This window comes from Dipodomys merriami, unplaced genomic scaffold (assembly GCF_024711535.1).
Source record: "Dipodomys merriami isolate MVZ:Mamm:240054 unplaced genomic scaffold, mDipMer1.0.p SCAF_137, whole genome shotgun sequence".
Lineage (NCBI taxonomy): Eukaryota > Metazoa > Chordata > Mammalia > Rodentia > Heteromyidae > Dipodomys > Dipodomys merriami.
The window spans coordinates 1,244,087-1,264,067 of record NW_027202682.1 but is presented as its reverse complement, the minus strand read 5'-3'; the positions used below and the strand labels follow the sequence as shown (position 1 = coordinate 1,264,067).

Genomic DNA, 19,981 nt, shown 5'->3' with positions numbered 1-19,981 from the left:
CCCGCCCCGCCGTCCACACCCCTGTCTCAGGTCGGCGCGGGGTGCACAGAAGGCGACTAGGAGTGGTGACTGGCACGCGGGCACAGGGCACGGAGGGCGGCTGGCCGTGCGTGGACCCCGCCGCGTTGGGTCCGCGTCTCGCAGCTGGGCGTTTCCGTGCCCCTCGCTTTCCTCTCGACCTCTGGTCCCCCCCTCCCCTCCTCCCTCCCCCCTCCCCTTCCCTCCCCTCCTCCCTCCCCCCTCCCCTTCCCTCCCCTCCTCCCTCCTCCCTCCCCCCTCCCCTTCCCTCCCCTCCTCCCTCCTCCCTCCCCCCTCCCCTTCCCTCCCCTCCTCCCTCCCCCCTCCCCTTCCCTCCCCTCCTCCCTCCCCCCTCCCCTTCCCTCCCATCGCCTCCCCCCGTCCCCCCCCCCACACACACAGCAGCCAGCAGGGAGGACCTTCACACAGGGACTCCTCCTCAGCCGCTGCCCGGCCAGGGCCAGGGCCTCCTGGGCGGGGCGGGCAGGCCCGAAGACCAACAGAGGCCTTGGCAACCAGGCCAGTCAACAGCCACCACCCGGCAGGAGGCCCAGCCGCCCTGGGCACAGCTCCCTGGCCCTAGGAGAGGAGCCGCCTAGAGCCATGGAGAAAGTGAGTCTCCCCAACAGCACCCTGGGTCGGGGCTCTTTCCCTCAGAGGCCAGGAGGTGTGCAGGCGCCCACTCCTCTCCTGGCCAGGGAAGGGCCGCCTTGGCTGAGTGTCCAGAGCCCAGGCCTCAGACCCACCGGGGCCTGGGGTGCTGTGGCCTCCCCAGGTGCCAGGGGCTGACAGCTGGTTGCTGGGGGAGCCTGGGGACACCCCCGCATGGGCCGGCAGCCTGCAGACGGAGCTTCCGGCCGCCCGGGAGCTGAGTGAGCAGCAGCGGCTGCAGGTGGGTGGGGAACCCCGGAGCTCCCAGTTGGGGAGGGCAGCCACGGAGCCCAGAGGCAGCGCCTTTCAACCTGGCACCCGCAGATCTCCAAGGAGTTGGTTGACCTTCAGATCACCACCCACCGCCTGCAGGAGCAGCACGAGGCTGAAGTCTTCCAGCTGCAGAAGGAGGTGAGCACCTCCGCCAGGCACCGCGGGGGCCTGGCCTGTCCCTCGTGAGCCGTGTGGCCGTGTCTGTGCCCGATACATGCTCGCCCACGCTGGGCGGTCCAGCGGGCAGCTGCCCTGTTGCCTCCAGGTCCTGCGGCTGGAGAGTCGGGTGCTGGAGCTGGAGCTGCACCGAGATCGCGCCAGCCACAGAGCCCCAGCAGACCCTCACCAGGGGTGCTGCCCAATACCGGCACAGGAGTTCAGCCACAGAACTCAGGGGCCTGAGCCCCGGGAGCACCAGAGACCCCAGGTCACCGTGAGCACGTGGAGGGCTGGGTGCGGGGTGCCGGTGAGTTCCACGGGGGCGCGGCGAGGTGGAAGCTTGCTCACCCGAGCCTCAGTCCCGTCTGTTCCCTGGGGATGCAGCCCACGACACCCGGCTTCTGAGCAAGAGCAAGTCAAACTGGGGAGCAACGGGACCACACAGCCCCTAACGCAGGGCTTCCCTCCTGGGGGTCGCTGGGGGTTGGGTATGAACAACCAGCTCTGTACCGTACAGCCACCAGGAGTCGGGGGACACCTGCGGGAAGATGGGACCCGGGTGCAGCAGGCCCTGCAGGAACGAGTGTGAGCCACCCCCCCATCCTGGATCGGGAGGGCCCAGCAGGACAGCACTCGGCGTCCAGCGCGGCCGTGCTGACCCCCCACCCTGGCCTGACTGAGCCCCCCGCTGTCAGCAGGGCAGCCTTGGACCGGCAGCTGCAGGGAGCCCAAGAAGAAGCCAGGGCGGCCGGGCAGCGACTGGCCGCACAAGCTATGGTGAGGCCTAGCCCGCCGTACACACGTAAGAGGTCTGGAGGACGGGGCCTAGAAACGCAGCAAAGGATCCCGTCTTCCCAGGTACTGTCCACCTGGCAGGCCCAGCTCCACCAGGCCGAGGCCGACAACGCCCGGCTGCAGCTGCGGCTGAAGAGACTGACAGAGGAGTATGCCGCCCGGCTGCAGCACTGCACGCAGCAGGCGGTGGTGAGCAGCCCTCGTGAGCCCTGGCCACTGGGCACCACCGCAGGCAGAGAACCCAGCCGGCCGGACGGGAAGAGGCGGGGCCCAAGTAAGCTCCGCCCCATCCCCCAGGAACAGGCCAGTGGCACGGGCCAGGCTTCCCTGCGGACATTCCTGGAAGCCACTCTGGAGGACATCAGGGCAGCGCACCGCAGCCGTGAGCGGCAGCTGGCACAGGCCGCCCGGACCTATCGCAAGCGCCTGGCAGACCTAAGTCGTAGGCACGAGTTGCTGCTGACCACTTGCAGGTAGGCCCCATCCCGGCTCGGGCTCATGGGGTGGGGTGAGCCCCACGTGACCTGGAATGCGGCTTAGTGTGCAGCAGGAACGGCCCCAGGCACCGACGGACCCCAGCAAGGCACTGGAGACCCCCGGGGCCACCTGTGCTGCCGAGCCTGGCCACCCAAGGGCCGATAAGGTGAGACAAGCAAGCCCAGGGCCTCTCCCCGCTGCCCAGCACTGCCCTGGGCTCGGCAAAGCCCCAGGGCCTCTGCGCGGCCAGCGGAGGGGTCCTTGCCATGTCTTACAGTGCCGCAGCCTCGGGACCTCACTTCTGGGCCCAGAGAAAGGACCTGGTGAAGGCTCCCAGGGGACGTCACTGTCGCTGTGAGTGGGGCGGGGTGGGGGCAGGAGGAGAATGGAGGAAGAGGCAGAGCACAGAACCCTGCAGCCGCCTGCCTTCGTTTATTCCTGCTACCCCTGCCCTGGCACCTCCTGGGAGACACTAATCACAGGAATAGTGGAGTGGCTGCTCCTGCTAAGCAGCTTGCAGATAAAGAAGAGGGACCTGCTAGAAGGAGGTCAGAGTGGGCGCCGACCGCCTGTGACCAGGCCGGCCCCTGGCTCAGACCTCCCCCTTCCCGGCTGCCCGTGAGCAGGGCTCGTGAGGAAACGCCTCCTAGGGTTTGGGGAAAGGAGCCCAATGGGCCTGGGGGGGACCCCCGCGGAGACCAACCTTTTGTCCCCCTGCCAGGGGCCTGGCCACTGTGTCCTGGGCCGAGATCCACCAGAAGCTCCGGGACTTCTCCAGGAACACCCAGGTAGTAGGCAAGGCCGGGCAGGGGCCCCGCCGCACCCCTTGCCCTGGCTCACGGCGTGCTTTGCTGCCAGGCGGAGCTGGAGCGTCAGCAGGCCCAGCTGCTGGTCCGGGCCACGGTGGCGGAAGAGCAGCTTGCTGAGTTACAGGAGTACGTAGACCAGCATCTAGGCAGGTGGGCCAGGCGTGACCCAAGGATCTTGGCCCCGGAAGAGGGAAGAAAGCCCACCACCAAGCAAGCGACGTCACCCAGCCTCTCCTCCAAGGTATAAGCAGGAGATCCTGAGACTGCGGACGCTGGTGGGTTCTGAGGACCCCCGGGATGGAGAGGCCCTACCTCCAGCCAGGCCCCAGCACCCGAGCACCCGCGGCACCTGCTAGCCGGTCTCCGAGGGCAGCCGGCATGGAGGAGCCTCCCCAACCCCCCCCCCGGGAAACTAGCCCTCCTCTACCAAACAAGAGTTGGGGTGGGAGCTGCGGAGTCTTTATTGTGTCCAGCCAGCCTGTATGGTGGGGGTCCCGGGGACTGGAGGAGAGCCCAACCCTGGGGTGGCCTCGCTGGGCACTCCCGAGGAGGACACAGCAAACCCAGCGCCAGGGACGTCGTAGGCCCAGACGCAGTCCTGGCCCTCTCCCGCCACGGCCACAGGCTGCCAAGTAGGGAGCGGGAAGCGCCCCGCTACCACGCGAGCCCCAGGGGGCAGCTCTGCCCAAAGCTTGTCCTCCAGCAGGGGCAGCTGCGGGAAAGAGCAGGGGAGGGGCGGGCGGGGCCGGCCGTCAGCGGGCCCAGTGCCCCGGCCCAGGCCCCAGGCCCACCAACGCCGAACATGGCCCGACCTCCCGGCAGAGCAGCAAACCCCGACCTACCACACTGGGGGCCAGGAACACAGACACGTTGTAGCAGTCCTTCAGGCTCACCTGCGCAAGACCCGAGCGGAGATGAGGGCGAGGGGCGTGCGGGGAGGGCAGCCGAGGCCTGGGGTCCCAGGGCTCCCCAGGTTACCTTCCAGAGATCCTGGCGGTAGTAGCGGACGCGGCCTGCGCAGCCGGCCCTCCACGCGTGCAGGCGTGCGAGCCCCAGCAGCCACGGGTTCAGCTCATAGCCCACGGCTGGCCGGAGCCCGCACCGGTGTGCCGCCAGCACCTGCGGGAGTCGCGAGTGTGAGCTGGTGCAGGGGAGGGGTGCGTGGGACACGAATGAGCACGCGTGCGCGTGCACACACACACACACTCACAATCCTGCCGTCCCCAGAGCCCAGGTCCACCGTCTTCCCGGGGCGGCCTCGCAGCAGCAGCAACACGTGCTCCACCTGCCGCGCACTCGCACCCACGTAGGGCACCTGGAGAGGAGGTGCGGGCGCTGGGACGGGCGGCGGGGAGGCTGGGGGCTCGCCCGGCCCGGCCCCCCGCGTCCCCCCCGCGCCCCGCACCTGCAGCCGCAGCGGCACCCCGCGGAAGCCAGGCTGCAGCAGCAGCGCCCACACGGCGTAGGCCGCCAGCCCCGAGCCCGCTGCCAGCTGCAGCAGCTCCACCGCCCGCAGCCGCCTGGCGCGCGGCCCCAGGAACGCCTCAGCCGGGTCTTCGTGCTCCATGGCTGCGGGACGGGAGGCCTGGGAGGACCGGAAGGGGCCGGGCCGGCCTTCACCGGGGTTCCGGATGGTGGCTCTGGCAGGCGGCCGGCGGGCCGTGCCCTGCTCCGGGTTTGTCTGGCCTGACCGCTGCGTCTGGATGCCGGCCTCTGGAGCCAGAAAGGGGGGGCAGGGGGCAGGCTCAGGCAGGGCCGGGCAGCGGCCAAGCTGGTGCGACTGCCCCATACCCCATGTGACCGCTGTCCTCAGGCTCGTGGACCCATGTGACCGCTGTCCCCAGGGCTCACCAGCCAGGACTTCCTGGAAAGCTAGCCAAGCCCAGGGCAGGTCCCACAGAGACTCCCTGCAGTCCCTCTCCCCCACCCCCCCAGGACAATTAGGGGGAGTGGATGCCCGGGAGCCGGTGGGGGTCATGGGAGGGATGATGGGGAGAGACAGATGTTGGCTCTGGAGGGAGAAGCTTCTGGATATGGGCTTGGCCGCTGGCAGCTGGCCGAACATGTGGAGGGGGGGGTAAAACAGCCCAACAACCAAGGAGAACAAGAGGGAAGAGTCGCTCTGGGCAAAGCCCTGGGCCAGGCTGGGCTGACTACTCACGCCGCTGAGGTCTGTCTTGTCTGTGTGGAGAAAGGGCTGTGTCCCCAGCTCCGGCCTCATCCCCTGCGGCCAGCCGGCGCCCACGATCACCACGCCTCCCCGCAGCAAGGGCCCTGCTGGTGCTGGCACACTGGTCCCAGTCTAACCAGTCTAACCGGCAGGCCTTCCACAGGCCACAGGAGAGCCTTCATTTGCTAGGGAGAAGGTGACCTGCACTCCCAGCTCTGTGTCCAGCCTCCTCGGGGGCTGTAGTTGACCCCCTCCCAGGGCAGGGCATCACCAAACTCCAGACAGGAGTGCTTACACACACCTGGTCTCAGGACTCCCAGTGCCCAGAGCACCTGAGATGCTCAGCAACGTCAGACCAAGGGCACAGGTGCGCCTGTGTGTCTGCACCCCGTGACAGGTTCAGCTGGCCCACAAGAGGCCCCCGGCCCGCCTCCCTTAGCTCCAGACCACATGCTCTTCCACACTTAGCCTGGCTGCCTCACCTCCCATGCCCCCACCCGTCTGGCCGTGTTCTGGGGGTACACGGGGTTCTCTTGGCCCGAGCACAGGCCGAAAGCAGGAGCTGTCTCTGGAAGGCAGTGCATTGGGGTCCGGCCCTTCCCAGAACAAGTGAGCAGAGCACGTTTAGCAGCCCGGCCTGTTGTGTATGGGTGGTCTGGGGCTGGTGCTCAGCCAACGGCCATGCCGTGTGGAGGCCAGGCAGTGGGGACAGCTCTTAGGTTGTGGGGAGCTAGCTAGAGGATCCGGGCAGGTGCCAAAGGGGAGGGTGCTGCTCAGCCCTGGTGGCAAGGCCTGGGAGACCTGTGTGGACCGTCTCCCCAAGGTAACTGAGAGGTGGAGACACACAGGGCTTCTATTCCTGGTGATGCTGGGGTACAGGGTGCTGGTGCCAGGGATACAAGGGCCTGGCATCCAAAATATGATCCGGGCTGGGGGTGAAAAAGTGAAAGGAGTTGAGAATGCGGTAGAGTGCTCACCTAGCATTCATGAAGGCCTGGGTTTGATTCCTCCATATCACATACACAGAAAAGGCTGGAAGTGGCGCTGTGGCTCAAGTGATCAAGCACTAGCCTTTAGCAAAAGCAGCTCAGGGACAGTGCCAAGGCCGAGTTCAAGACCCAGGACTGACAAAAAAAAAGTGAGGCTGGGAAGGTGGCTCAGTGGTAGAGTGCTTGCCTTGCATGCATGAGGCCCTGGGCTCGATTCCTCAACACCACATAAGCAAAACAAAAGCCGGAAGTGGCGCTGTGGATCAAGTGGTAGAGCGCTAGCCTTGAGCTGAAAAGTTGAGGGTCAGCGCCCAGGCCAGAGTTCAGGCCCCACGACCAGACCCAAAAAAAAAAGTGGGGGGGGGGGGACTGGGAAGGTGGCTCAGTGGTCGAGCGCTTGCCTTGCATGCCTGAGGCCCTGGGTTCAATTCCTCAGCACCACATAAGCAAAAAGAAAGAAGCCGGAAGTGGCGCTGTGGCTCAAGTGGTAGAATGCTAGCCTTGAGCTGAAGAGCTGAGGGACAGCGCCCAGGCCCAGAGTTGAGGCCCCATGACAGGACCCCCCCCAAAAAAAGTGAGGGTCTGAGCCTGAGCACACAGCCAACAATGGTTGGAAGTTTAGCTGATGCGTGGAAGCAAGGAGCCCAAGGAGCACAGGGGAAGAAACCGTTCGTCCCCACTCAGCCTCGTCAGCCCGGCCTAGGGGACACAAGCCAAGTAAAAGTGAATGCCTCTTCCCTTGCCAGCAGCCTGTGCCGTAGACGGTTCAGGACAGCCACTGGAGTGACTGAGCGTGCCGGCTCAGGGCGCAGGGTGCCGGCTTGGCATAGGATGCCGGCTCAGGGCGCAGGGTGTCAGGTTGGCATAGGGTGCCGGATCAGGGCACAGGGTGCCAGCTCAGGGCACAGGGTGCCGGCTCAGGGCACAGGGTGCCAGCTCAGGGCGCAGGGTAGGGTGCCGGCTCAGGGTGTAGGGTGCCGGCTTGGCATAGGGTGCCAGCTCAGGGTGTAGGGTGTAGGTGCTGGCTCAGGGTGTAGGTGCTGGCTCAGGGTGTAGGGTGTAGGTGCTGGCTCAGGGTGTAGGTGCTGGCTCAGGGTGTAGGGTGTAGGTGTTGGCTCGGGGTGTAGGTGCTGGCTCAGGGTGTAGGGTGTAGGTGCTGGCTCAGGGTGTAGGGTGTAGGTGCTGGCTCAGGGTGTAGGGTGTAGGTGTTGGCTCGGGGTGTAGGTGCTGGCTCAGGGTGTAGGGTGTAGGTGCTGGCTCAGGGTGTAGGTGCTGGCTCAGGGTGTAGGGTGTAGGTGCTGGCTCAGGGTGTAGGGTGTAGGTGCTGGCTCAGGGTGTAGGGTGTAGGTGCTGGCTCAGGGTGTAGGTGCTGGCTCAGGGTGTAGGGTGTAGGTGTTGGCTCGGGGTGTAGGTGCTGGCTCAGGGTGTAGGGTGTAGGTGCTGGCTCAGGGTGTAGGGTGTAGGTGCTGGCTCAGGGTGTAGGGTGTAGGTGCTGGCTCAGGGTGTAGGGTGTAGGTGTTGGCTCGGGGTGTAGGTGCTGGCTCAGGGTGTAGGGTGTAGGTGCTGGCTCAGGGTGTAGGGTGTAGGTGCTGGCTCAGGGTGTAGGGTGTAGGTGCTGGCTCAGGGTGTAGGGTGTAGGTGTTGGCTCAGGGTGTAGGTGCTGGCTCAGGGTGTAGGGTGTAGGTGCTGGCTCAGGGTGTAGGTGCTGGCTCAGGGTGTAGGGTGTAGGTGCTGGCTCAGGGTGTAGGGTGTAGGTGCTGGCTCAGGGTGTAGGGTGTAGGTGCTGGCTCAGGGTGTAGGTGCTGGCTCAGGGTGTAGGGTGTAGGTGTTGGCTCGGGGTGTAGGTGCTGGCTCAGGGTGTAGGGTGTAGGTGCTGGCTCAGGGTGTAGTGCTGGCTCAGCGTGTAGGGTGTCGGCTCGGGGTGTAGGGTGTCGGCTCAAGGTGTAGGTGCTGGCTCAGGGTGTAGGGTGTCGGCTCAGGGTGTAGGTGCTGGCTCAGGGTGTAGGTGCTGGCTCAGGGTGTAGGTGCTGGCTCAGGGTGTAGGGTGTAGGTGCTGGCTCAGGGTGTAGGTGCTGGCTCAGGGTGTAGGGTGTAGGTGTTGGCTCGGGGTGTAGGTGCTGGCTCAGGGTGTAGGGTGTAGGTGCTGGCTCAGGGTGTAGGTGCTGGCTCAGGGTGTAGGGTGTCAGCTCAGGGTGTAGGGTGTTGGCTCGGGGTGTAGGTGCTGGCTCGGGGTGTAGGTGCTGGCTCAGGGTGTAGGTGCTGGCTCAGGGTGTAGGTGTTGGCTCGGGGTGTAGGTGCTGGCTCAGGGTGTAGGGTGTAGGTGCTGGCTCAGGGTGTAGGTGCTGGCTCAGGGTGTAGGGTGGTGTCGGCTCGGGGTGTAGGGTGTCGGCTCAAGGTGTAGGTGCCGGCTCAGGATGTAGGTGCCGGCTCAGGGTGTAGGTGCCGGCTCAGGGTGTAGGTGCCGGCTCAGGGTGTAGGTGCCGGCTCAGGGTGTAGGTGCTGGCTCAGGGTGTATGTAGGCGCTGGCTCAGGGTGTAGGGTGTCGGCTCGGGGTGTAGGGTGTCGGCTCAAGGTGTAGGTGCTGGCTCAGGGTGTAGGTGCTGGCTCAGGGTGTAGGGTGTCGGCTCAAGGTGTAGGTGCTGCTGGCTCAGGGTGTAGGTGCTGGCTCAGGGTGTAGGTGCTGGCTCGGGGTGTAGGGTGTAGGTGCTGGCTCAGGGTGTAGGTGCCGGCTCAGGGTGTAGGGTGTCGGCTCGGGGTGTAGGTGCCGGCTCAGGGTGTAGGTGCCGGCTCAGGGTGTAGGTGCTGGCTCAGGGTGTAGGGTGTAGGTGCTGGCTCAGGGTGTAGGGTGTAGGTGCTGGCTCAGGGTGTAGGGTGTAGGTGCTGGCTCAGGGTGTAGGGTGTAGGTGCTGGCTCAGGGTGTAGGTGCTGGCTCAGGGTGTAGGGTGTAGGTGTTGGCTCGGGGTGTAGGTGCTGGCTCAGGGTGTAGGGTGTAGGTGCTGGCTCAGGGTGTAGGGTGTAGGTGCTGGCTCAGGGTGTAGGGTGTAGGTGTTGGCTCGGGGTGTAGGTGCTGGCTCAGGGTGTAGGGTGTAGGTGCTGGCTCAGGGTGTAGGGTGTAGGTGCTGGCTCAGGGTGTAGGGTGTAGGTGCTGGCTCAGGGTGTAGGGTGTAGGTGTTGGCTCGGGGTGTAGGTGCTGGCTCAGGGTGTAGGGTGTAGGTGCTGGCTCAGGGTGTAGGTGCTGGCTCAGGGTGTAGGGTGTAGGTGCTGGCTCAGGGTGTAGGGTGTAGGTGCTGGCTCAGGGTGTAGGTGCTGGCTCAGGGTGTAGGGTGTAGGTGTTGGCTCGGGGTGTAGGTGCTGGCTCAGGGTGTAGGGTGTAGGTGCTGGCTCAGGGTGTAGTGCTGGCTCAGCGTGTAGGGTGTCGGCTCGGGGTGTAGGGTGTCGGCTCAAGGTGTAGGTGCTGGCTCAGGGTGTAGGGTGTCGGCTCAGGGTGTAGGTGCTGGCTCAGGGTGTAGGTGCTGGCTCAGGGTGTAGGTGCTGGCTCAGGGTGTAGGGTGTAGGTGCTGGCTCAGGGTGTAGGGTGTAGGTGTTGGCTCGGGGTGTAGGTGCTGGCTCAGGGTGTAGGGTGTAGGTGCTGGCTCAGGGTGTAGGGTGTCAGCTCAGGGTGTAGGGTGTTGGCTCGGGGTGTAGGTGCTGGCTCGGGGTGTAGGTGCTGGCTCAGGGTGTAGGTGCTGGCTCAGGGTGTAGGTGTTGGCTCGGGGTGTAGGTGCTGGCTCAGGGTGTAGGGTGTAGGTGCTGGCTCAGGGTGTAGGTGCTGGCTCAGGGTGTAGGGTGGTGTCGGCTCGGGGTGTAGGGTGTCGGCTCAAGGTGTAGGTGCCGGCTCAGGATGTAGGTGCCGGCTCAGGGTGTAGGTGCCGGCTCAGGGTGTAGGTGCCGGCTCAGGGTGTAGGTGCCGGCTCAGGGTGTAGGTGCTGGCTCAGGGTGTATGTAGGCGCTGGCTCAGGGTGTAGGGTGTCGGCTCGGGGTGTAGGGTGTCGGCTCAAGGTGTAGGTGCTGGCTCAGGGTGTAGGTGCTGGCTCAGGGTGTAGGGTGTCGGCTCAAGGTGTAGGTGCTGCTGGCTCAGGGTGTAGGTGCTGGCTCAGGGTGTAGGTGCTGGCTCGGGGTGTAGGGTGTAGGTGCTGGCTCAGGGTGTAGGTGCCGGCTCAGGGTGTAGGGTGTCGGCTTGGGGTGTAGGTGCCGGCTCAGGGTGTAGGTGCCGGCTCAGGGTGTAGGTGCTGGCTCGGGGTGTAGGGTGGTGTCAGTTCAGGGTGTAGGTGCCGGCTCAGGGTGTAGGTGCCGGCTCAGGGTGTAGGTGCCGGCTCAGGGTGTATGTAGGTGCCGGCTCAGGGTGTAGGGTGTCGGCTCGGGGTGTAGGTGCTGGCTCGGGGTGTAGGGTGTAGGTGCCGGCTCAGGGTGTAGGTGCCGGCTCGGGGTGTAGGGTGTCGGCTCAAGGTGTAGGTGCTGGCTCAGGGTGTAGGGTGTCGGCTCAGGGTGTAGGTGCTGGCTCAGGGTGTAGGTGCTGGCTCAGGGTGTAGGTGCTGGCTCAGGGTGTAGGGTGTAGGTGCTGGCTCAGGGTGTAGGTGCTGGCTCAGGGTGTAGGGTGTAGGTGTTGGCTCGGGGTGTAGGTGCTGGCTCAGGGTGTAGGGTGTAGGTGCTGGCTCAGGGTGTAGGTGCTGGCTCAGGGTGTAGGGTGTTGGCTCGGGGTGTAGGTGCTGGCTGGGGGTGTAGGTGCTGGCTCAGGGTGTAGGTGCTGGCTCAGGGTGTAGGTGTTGGCTCGGGGTGTAGGTGCTGGCTCAGGGTGTAGGGTGTAGGTGCTGGCTCAGGGTGTAGGTGCTGGCTCAGGGTGTAGGGTGGTGTCGGCTCGGGGTGTAGGGTGTCGGCTCAAGGTGTAGGTGCCGGCTCAGGATGTAGGTGCCGGCTCAGGGTGTAGGTGCCGGCTCAGGGTGTAGGTGCCGGCTCAGGGTGTAGGTGCTGGCTCAGGGTGTATGTAGGCGCTGGCTCAGGGTGTAGGGTGTCGGCTCGGGGTGTAGGGTGTCGGCTCAAGGTGTAGGTGCTGGCTCAGGGTGTAGGTGCTGGCTCAGGGTGTAGGGTGTCGGCTCAAGGTGTAGGTGCTGCTGGCTCAGGGTGTAGGTGCTGGCTCAGGGTGTAGGTGCTGGCTCGGGGTGTAGGGTGTAGGTGCTGGCTCAGGGTGTAGGTGCCGGCTCAGGGTGTAGGGTGTCGGCTTGGGGTGTAGGTGCCGGCTCAGGGTGTAGGTGCTGGCTCAGGGTGTAGGTGCTGGCTCGGGGTGTAGGGTGGTGTCAGTTCAGGGTGTAGGTGCCGGCTCAGGGTGTAGGTGCCGGCTCAGGGTGTAGGTGCCGGCTCAGGGTGTATGTAGGTGCCGGCTCAGGGTGTAGGGTGTTGGATCGGGGTGTAGGTGCTGGCTCGGGGTGTAGGGTGTAGGTGCCGGCTCAGGGTGTAGGTGCCGGCTCGGGGTGTAGGGTGTCGGCTCGGGGTGTAGGGTGTCAGCTCGGGGTGTAGGGTGTCGGCTCGGGGTGTAGGTGCCGGCTCGGGGTGTAGGTGCCGGCTCAGGGTGTATGTAGGTGCCGGCTCAGGGTGTAGGGTGTCGGCTCGGGGTGTAGGTGCTGGCTCGGGGTGTAGGGTGTAGGTGCCGGCTCGGGGTGTAGGGTGTTGGCTCGGGGTGTAGGTGCCGGCTCAGGGTGTAGGTGCCGGCTCAGGGTGTAGGTGCCGGCTCAGGGTGTAGGTGCCGGCTCAGGGTGTAGGTGTCGGCTCATGGTGTAGGTGCTGGCTCAGGGTGTAGGTGCTGGCTCGGGGTGTAGGGTGTAGGTGCTGGCTCAGGGTGTAGGTGCTGGCTCGGGGTGTAGGTGCCGGCTCAGGGTGTAGGTGCCGGCTCAGGACACAGCATCGCCAGGCATCATCAGCTGGGTTTGGAGCATGGGCCCTGTGTGTGGTCCTTGTGCACAGCCTTGTCCTCTCCCAGCTTGTCCTGGCCTGAAAGGTGAGGCTTCCACCCATCCTGACAGGGCTTCCACCCCCAGTTTTTCTCTTGGGGTCGGGGAAGGGGGAAAGTCTGTCCTAGGAGCACAGCTTAAATAGTGCAGCACCTGCCTAGCAAAAGCATGAGGTCCTGAGTTCAAACCCCAGTATTTGGGGGTTGGGGTGGGGAAAAATAAGGAAGAGAGGAGAGGAGAGGAAAGGAAGGAAGGAAGGAAGGAAGGGAGGGAGGGAGGGAGGGAGGGAGGGAGGAAGGAAGGAAGGAAGGAAAGAAGGAAGGAAGGAAGGAAGGAAGGAAGGAAGGAAAGAAGGAAGGGAGGAAGGGAGGGAGGGAGGGAGGGAGGGAGGGAGGGAGGGAGGGAGGGAGGGAGGGAACCAGTCAGCCGTTGCGGGGGCAGCCGGACCCCCGGCACCGGAGCTGAGGCCTCAATGCGAGTCCACCAGGCCTTCAGCGCGTCTGGCAGAGCCCCACTGGCTCTTTATGCGGCCAGGAGGCCCAGGAGAAAGGCAGGGACAGTGACAATGGGGCCAGTGGCGGGAAACGGTCCTTAGAGCTCCCATTGTGCACCCCTCCTGCCAGACGCAGCCCAGCAGGCCCACGGTGGCGCTGCCACACCGCGCGCCTGGCCGCGTCTGGACAGAGGGGCCCATTCTTCCCCCGACGATGGCACCGGGGCTCATGGTGACCACAGAGGAATCGCACCCTGCTGGAGTGCGTCCCCTCCCCTGCCAAGCCAGCTCGGGGTCTCCGGTGTCCGCTGCCCCTCGCCGGGGCCCGGTGAGGGACCACAGCCACCCCAGGCACCTTTTCCACTCCCACTCTGAGCCCCGGAAAGACCCAAGACAGGGAGGCCGACGGGAGCCGGTCAGAGGTCAGGCTAGGGAGCATGGGGGGGACAGCAGAGAGAAGTCAATGCGGGGAGCCCAGTCCAAGCCTGGGCTTGACCCAAGAGACCAGGTCTGCGGTAGCCAGTATGAGCAGTGTTCTTATTGGTGCCGCCTGTCAGCTCAGGACGCCTGTCAGCTGGTCCTGCGATGCCGTCTGGGGACCTCCAGCCCCCCACCCTCCTGCCCCCTCGCCCAGGAAGGTCCCACTGGCGGTCCCCAGTCCCCTCAGTCCAGTTTCACCTCGCAGGGGTGGGTGTGGGCAGCATGGGCAGCAGCGTAGGCACGTCTGAACTCCTGGGAGCGGGGGGCACAGCCCAGCCAGGCCTGGCCAAAGTGGCGCCAGCCCATGAAGAGGAAGGTGCCTGGGCCCGGGCGGACCCCGCACTGCAGGGGGGTGTGGATGGAGGCCGGTCCCGGGCCCTCGGCGCCGCCCACTGGCAGCATCGGGCGGAGGACACGCGTGGGCACCACGGTGATGATGGACTCCTGAGACTCCGAGTCGTGGGTGACCCCGTGGATGGTCCCGTTGATCACTGCAGGGAGGCGCGGTGGCAAGGGTGAGGACGGGAGGGAGAGCGGGCCCCGGGGCTCCCTCGCTCAGGGGACACTCACGGAAGTCACTGGTGCACGCCGCCAGGAGGAGCTCCACGTCGCTGCAGGGTCTGCAGACACCTGTCGAGCAGGGCAGCCCGTCAGCCCGTCTCTGCCTCACCCAGGGGCCTGCCCACCGCTCCTCTCAGCAGGAGCCCCAAGGAGCAATGGAAACCAAAGGGCTGCACCACATTGTGTGCACGGCCGTGTGGGTCGGGGCACCAACTCGGGCTGCCTGTTTGGAGCTGGAGCTGTGCTGCACTCTCGCTTGCCCAGCTTACAACCGCACATCCAGTGCTGCGGCCTTCCTGAACTGCCTCCTGGACCATAGAACAACAGCCGGACAGGGCGGCAGGGGGGTGCGGGTGGGGGGGTCTGGCTGGCCCTGGTTCTAGGGTCCCCAGCCAGAGGTAGCACAGTGACGGTCCCATCTCCAGCAGGGTCAGGCTGGGAGATTCAGGAGAGCCAAGAGCTGGGCCTGCTGCCCTGCAAGGGGGCCGGCTGCTCCTGGTCTCCATGGTGATGAGGCACACTGGACTTTTGTTGGCTGGGCTGGGGGAGGGGAGTGAGGTCACCGCTAGGCCAGGGAGCCCTGGACAGCTTCAGCCACAGCTCTGATTCTGCGCCTCCCTCCCTTCCCCCAACCCTTCTGAGACCACAGCCCCCAGGCTGCCCTGCCGGGCCTACCTTTCTACATTTGCCATGTTTGTCCCCACGCCCACTCTTTCTCTAAGATGAATTCTGGGGGGGAGGGAGAAGGAAAAGGGCACCCCAGCCGCCACCCTCTGGCCTGGTGAGAGCTGCGTTCCTGGCCCAGCGTGGCACTGACAACCAGATAGGCCTCCAGGCCTCAGTGTCGAGGCCCGACTCCTCTAGTTCAGTCATGTTGTCCCGCGTGCACACCCGCACATGCATGCACACAGGCACACACTCATGCAGACGCACACACGCACACACAGGCACACACAGGCACCCACCTGTGCACAGATGCACCCGTGCACAGACGCACACACACGCACACACACACAGGCACCCACCCGTGCACATACGCACACACAGGCACGCACCCGTGCACACTCGCACATGCATGCACACAGGCACACACTCATGCAGACGCACACACGCACACACAGGCACGCACCCGTGCACACTCGCACATGCATGCACACTCATGCAGATGCACAGACGCACACACACAGGCACCCACCCGTGCACACACGCACCCACCCGTGCACACACAGGCACGCACCCGTGCACACAAGGCCCCGGTCAGGGTCAGCCCCGCGCTCACCGTCCACGCCCAGGCCCTGGGCCCGCGGAGGCAGCTCCGGATGCTTGTCTGCGCGAAGCTCGAAGCGGAAGGCGGCCACGCGGCGGCTGATGTCCGGGTGAGGCGTGGCCTGCAGGAAGAGGTCCCGGCGCTGGCCCGGGCCCCAGCGCACGCACCGGCCCCCGGCCCGGCCCGGGCCCTCGGCCAGCAGCAGCTCCAGGGCGCCCCCGGGCCGCTCGGCGAAGACCTGCGCGCCCGCGAAGGGCCGCGCGGGGAGCAGGCAGGCGACGGTGGGCCGCGCGCCCAGCTCGGGGCCGCCCAGGGTCAGGTGCAGCGCCCCGGCCGGGTACAGCCACTCGACGGCGCCCTCGGCGCAGGCCAGGGCCAGGTGCCCGACGCTGCCCGGCTCCTGCGTCAGGCCGCTGGGGACGGGACGAGGCGCTGAGGCGGCGGCGGGCGAGGCCCTGCCCCGAGCCCCCGAGCCCCCGAGCCCGGGCCGGCGAGGCCCTGCCCCGAGCCCCCAGCCCCCGAGCCCCCGAGCCCGCGCCGGCGAGGCCCTGTCCCCAGCCCCCGAGCCCCCGAGCCCGCGCCGGCGAGGCCCTGCCCCCAGCCCCCGAGCCCGGGCCGGCGAGGCCCTGCCCCCAGCCCCCGAGCCCCCGAGCCCGGGCCGGCGAGGCCCTGCCCCGAGCCCCCGAGCCCCCGAGCCCGGGCCGGCGAGGCCCTGCCCCGAGTCCCGGAGCCCCCGAGCCCGGGCCGGCGAGGCCCTGCCCCGAGCCCCCGAGCCCCCGAGCCCGGGCCGGCGAGGCCCTGCCCCGAGCCCCCGAGCCCCCAGCCCCCGAGCCCCCGAGCCCGCGCCGGCGAGGCCCTGTCCCCAGCCCCCGAGCCCCCGAGCCCCCGAGCCCACGCCGGCGAGGCCCTGTCCCCAGCCCCCGAGCCCCCGAGCCCCCGAGCCCGCGGCGGCCGGCGCCCCTCGCCGCCCGCCCTCCGGTGCCCCTCGCCGCCCGCCCTCCGGCGCCCCTCGCCGCCCGCCCCCGCCCCCCCGTCCCCCGCCTCACGGAGGCCCGCACCTGCCCCGCCAGCCGCAGCCGTCTTCCGAGTAGCCCGCGCGCGCGGACGCGGCCAGGAGGCCGCAGCAGAGGACGCGGAGCAGCGCCCCGGCCGGCATGGCGCAGGAACGCGCCCGCGCCTGGGCTCCGGGCTCGCGGGCGCTGCCCCGGGGCGGGGCGAGGCGGCGGGAGCTGCCCGGGGCGCCGCCGCCGGCCCCGCGCGTCCCCTCCGCCCCGACCGCTCCGCTCGGCCCCCGCCGCGCCGGGGCGGAGGGCGGGCTGCCGCTCTCCAGCCAATGGCCGTCGCGCCCGGAACTTTCCGCCAATGGCAGCGGCGCCTGGGGCCTGTCCGGGGCGTGGCCTGCGCGGGGCGTGTGCGCGGGGCGGGGCCTGTGCGCGGGGGCGGGGCCTGTGCGCGGGGCGGGGCGTGTTCGGGGCGGGGCGGGGCCAGCGCGGGGACGACCCCGGGCCCCAGCGGCTCCTCCTCGTCCGGCCGCTGTTGTCCCCCAGGCCTGGGGACGGGGGTGCGGGAGCGGGGTGCGGAGAAGCGCGGGTGGCGCGGCGGGCGCTGTCCCCGTGGAAGACATCCAGGGAGGGGACTGACCTTCTCCCCAGGGAGACAGTGCCCCGGGGCGGAGGGTCAGTGCCCTTCCCTCCGGAGGAGCGGGCCGGCGGGGGCTGGGGGGCGCGCGGGCCGGCGGGGGCTCGGGGGGCGCTCACGGGCCGGCGGGGGCTCGGGGCGCTCACGGGCCGGCGGGGGCTCGGGGCGCTCACGGGCCGGCGGGGGCTCGGGGCGCTCACGGGCCGGCGGGGGCTCGGGGCGCGCGCGGGCCGGCGGGGGCTCGGGGCGCGCGGGCCGGCGGGGGCTCGGGGCGCGCGGGCCGGCGGGGGCTCGGGGCGCGCGGGCCGGCGGCTCCGAGGGGAGCGGCCAGGGCCTCAGCTCCAGCCCGCTCCGTCCACGGGTGGACGCCCGCGATCCACACCGGCTGAGACCTGAGCCCGGAAGCCCCCAGGCCGGCGGCAGCCCGGAGCCGGTCCCGGGCTGGCCAGGAGGCCGGCCACCTGCGGGAGCCAGCGCCACCTACTGCGCCCAGCCCTTCTCGAAGCCAGCCCTCTGCCCTGGCCTGGGCCGCCCCGACAGGAGCCGGACAGCCACCGGACCCCGCTGCCCGTCCAAGCGAGAAGTTGCTAGTACACTCACTGATGCTCACGGATGCTCTCGCACGTCCCCTTCACATCCCAAGGGCCTCTCGGGCTGAAGAACCAAAACAGTCCCAAAATAGCCAGGACACGAGAGGCAACCCGGAGTCCTGGGCAGGTGGAAGGATTACAGAGGGTGGTCTACTCACACAATGGGTTATTAAGCATAGAAAATAATGAACTCGGGCTGGGAAGGTGGCTCAGTGGTAGAGCGCTTGCCTTGCATGCCTGAGGCCCTGGGTTCGATTCCTCAGCACCACATAAGCAGAAAAAAAAAACCAGAAGTGGTGCTGTAGCCTTGAGCTGAAGAGCCAAGGGACAGCGCCTAGGCCCAGAGTTCAGGCCCCATGACCAGACCCCCCCCCAAAAAAAATGAACTCACTGGGGGGCAGAGGTGTGTGGAAGACCTGCAGGCAGGTGATTATTGAGATCCTTGCTAAAGTGAAATGAGCCACTCACAAATGACAAAGACGATGTGATTACCTCCAGGAGAAGGACCCTAGAGCAATGACATCCACAGAGACAGAGAGTAAAATGAAATCCACAGGAATAGGAACTTTCGGTTACAGTTGAAGTTCCAAACTGACCACTGGGGAAGAAGACCGGGAGTTAGGGCTTTTGGGGTTTTTTTTTTTTTTTGGGTCCAGTCCCCGTGGGGCCTGAACTCTGGGCCTGGGCGCTGTCCCTCAGCTCTTCAGCTCAAGGCTAGCACTCTACCACTTGAGCCACTTCGCCACTTCTGGCTTTTTTCTTTTTGCTTATGTGGTGCTGAGGAATCGAACCCAGGGCCTCGAGCATGCAAGGCAAGTGCTCTACCACTGAGCCACCTACCCAGCCCCGGGAGTTAGGGTTTAAATCATTGATTTCAGTCTGGGGAGGTGGAAAACGCTTTAGAGCACTAGACCATGTGCTTACTCCTACTGAGCTATAAGAAAAAAGTTAAAATGGGCTGGAGATTTTGCTGGACAGAGCATATGCCTAGTGTGTGCAGGGCAGTGACTTCAGTCCCCAGAACACACTAACAGCAATAAGGATAAAACAATCACAAAATGTAAAGGGTCCAGGCACTGGTGGCTCATACCAGTAATCCTAGCTACTTAGGAGGCTGAGATCTGAGGGTCCTGGTTCAAAGCCAGCCCAAGCAGGGAAGTCTGTGAGACTTTTATCTCCAATGAACCACCAGAAAACCGGAAGTGAGCTGTGACTCCAAGTGGCAGAGCGCTCACCCTGAGCAGGACAGTGCTCCAGCTTTGAGTTCAAACCCCGTGACCAGCAAACATTAAATGAAAAAGAAGAGTGTCAGAGCCTGGTGGAAAACTATCAGGTGCTCAAGGCCCTTGAGCACACGGGTCAGCCCCCGCAGCCTCGGGGCAGCGGGGCACACGGGTCAGCCCCCGCAGCCCCGGGGCACACGGGTCAGCCCCCACAGCCTCGGGGCAGCGGGGCACACGGGTCAGCCCCCGCAGCCTCGGGACCGCAGGGCACACGGGTCAGCCCCCACAGCCCCGGGGCAGCGGGGCACACGGGTCAGCCCCCACAGCCCCGGGGCCGCGGGGCACACGGGTCAGCCCCCACAGCCCCGGGACCGCGGGGCACACGGGTCAGCCCCCACAGCCTCGGGACCGCGGGGCACACGGGTCAGCCCCCGCAGCCTTCCCAGCCAGGGCTGGGGGTGGTCAGCAGGGTAGTGGTCACCAGTCCACTGGGCAGGAGTGGGTTCTGGGCGCCCTCTGGTGGTGGTGAGGCATCACCTGGCGAGCCTCAGGCCCCGACCTCTCTGGGAGAAGGAGTGTTAGGGTTCCCTGAAGACAGGCGCTGGTCCTGAGCTGTCTCCTGGACGCCAGGCCTGCCCTGCTCAGCTTACTTTTCGCGGCCTTCCAATGACACTGGTGCCACAAAGATCTGACAGATGCCACCTCTCAGAGCTCTGCATTCCTGCCCAGGGTCAGACCTGGGCGCAGCCATGAGTTCCCATACCCATGGCGGCCTTCCGTTTCTGTGAGGACAGGGCACCACACACCTGGACTCGAGCGCGCAGTCATTACGTGGGAAATGAATGAGCGGATGTCTGACAGCCCAGATCTCGGGCTTCCTGGCTGGCTAAGGTCAGTTTGGGGGACCTAGCTCTGGGCTTCCCGATGCCATGATCCCCGTCCCTCCGGTATCAGAGACTGGAGTAAGAAAAGGAAGAGTAGCCTTTGGGGGCCTGGTGTGCAGAAGGCTGCAGCCCCTCTGGGGGGTGAGCAGAACGAGAATGGTTGTCCCCTCCCCCCGCCGAAGACTGCTGGGCTCGGACTAACTGGAGGCAGACATTCCCAAAGCCCCGTGACCCAAACAGGGCAGCTGGAGAGCCCATCCCGAGGCCCAGCTCCTGTGCTGGGCCTTGAAGGTCCTCCCAGTGCAGGCCTCCAATGCCATCGGGGGGTGTACCCTGGAGCTGCTCACCTCCAGGCTCGGCCCTTCCTCCTGCAGCTGGGGTTCTAGCAGAATGAGGTGCTGCGTCCACGGTGTTGGGTCCTGAGCAGGGCTGCGGCAGGCAGCTCAGGGGAGATAGTGGCAGGGAGGCAGCTAGTCCTGAAGGGCAGGTCATGGTGCTAGGGCAGAAGCACTCCCAACCAAGT

General features: G+C 66.6%; 2 protein-coding genes across 4 annotated transcripts; one reads left to right on the top strand and one right to left on the bottom strand.

The window, feature by feature from the left end:
• Positions 1-507: 507 nt before the first annotated feature.
• On the top strand, positions 508-3,593 carry LOC138825389 (coiled-coil domain-containing protein 78-like). Of its 3 annotated transcripts, XM_070019869.1 has the most exons (13): positions 508-630; positions 794-910; positions 994-1,080; positions 1,208-1,369; positions 1,619-1,686; positions 1,800-1,878; positions 1,960-2,085; positions 2,194-2,369; positions 2,437-2,539; positions 2,651-2,727; positions 3,095-3,161; positions 3,232-3,332; positions 3,424-3,593. In XM_070019869.1, the coding sequence occupies exons 1-13, from the start codon at positions 622-624 to the stop codon at positions 3,536-3,538; spliced, it is 1,287 nt and encodes a 428-aa protein (XP_069875970.1). In that variant the 5' UTR covers positions 508-621; the 3' UTR covers positions 3,539-3,593. The 3 variants fall into 3 exon arrangements, with proteins under 3 accessions (XP_069875970.1, XP_069875968.1, XP_069875971.1); XM_070019867.1 differs by having other exon boundaries at positions 2,437-2,727; XM_070019870.1 differs by lacking the exon at positions 2,651-2,727 and having other exon boundaries at positions 3,424-3,502.
• A 573-nt stretch (positions 3,594-4,166) lies between these two features.
• Positions 4,167-16,383, bottom strand: Metrn (meteorin, glial cell differentiation regulator). The gene is made up of 7 exons (XM_070019873.1): positions 16,182-16,383; positions 15,136-15,536; positions 13,866-13,925; positions 13,494-13,786; positions 4,588-4,895; positions 4,393-4,497; positions 4,167-4,301 (listed from the first exon to the last, which is right to left on the bottom strand). The coding sequence occupies exons 1-7, from the start codon at positions 16,277-16,279 to the stop codon at positions 4,250-4,252; spliced, it is 1,317 nt and encodes a 438-aa protein (XP_069875974.1). The 5' UTR covers positions 16,280-16,383; the 3' UTR covers positions 4,167-4,249.
• Between the last annotated feature and the right edge of the window lie 3,598 nt (positions 16,384-19,981).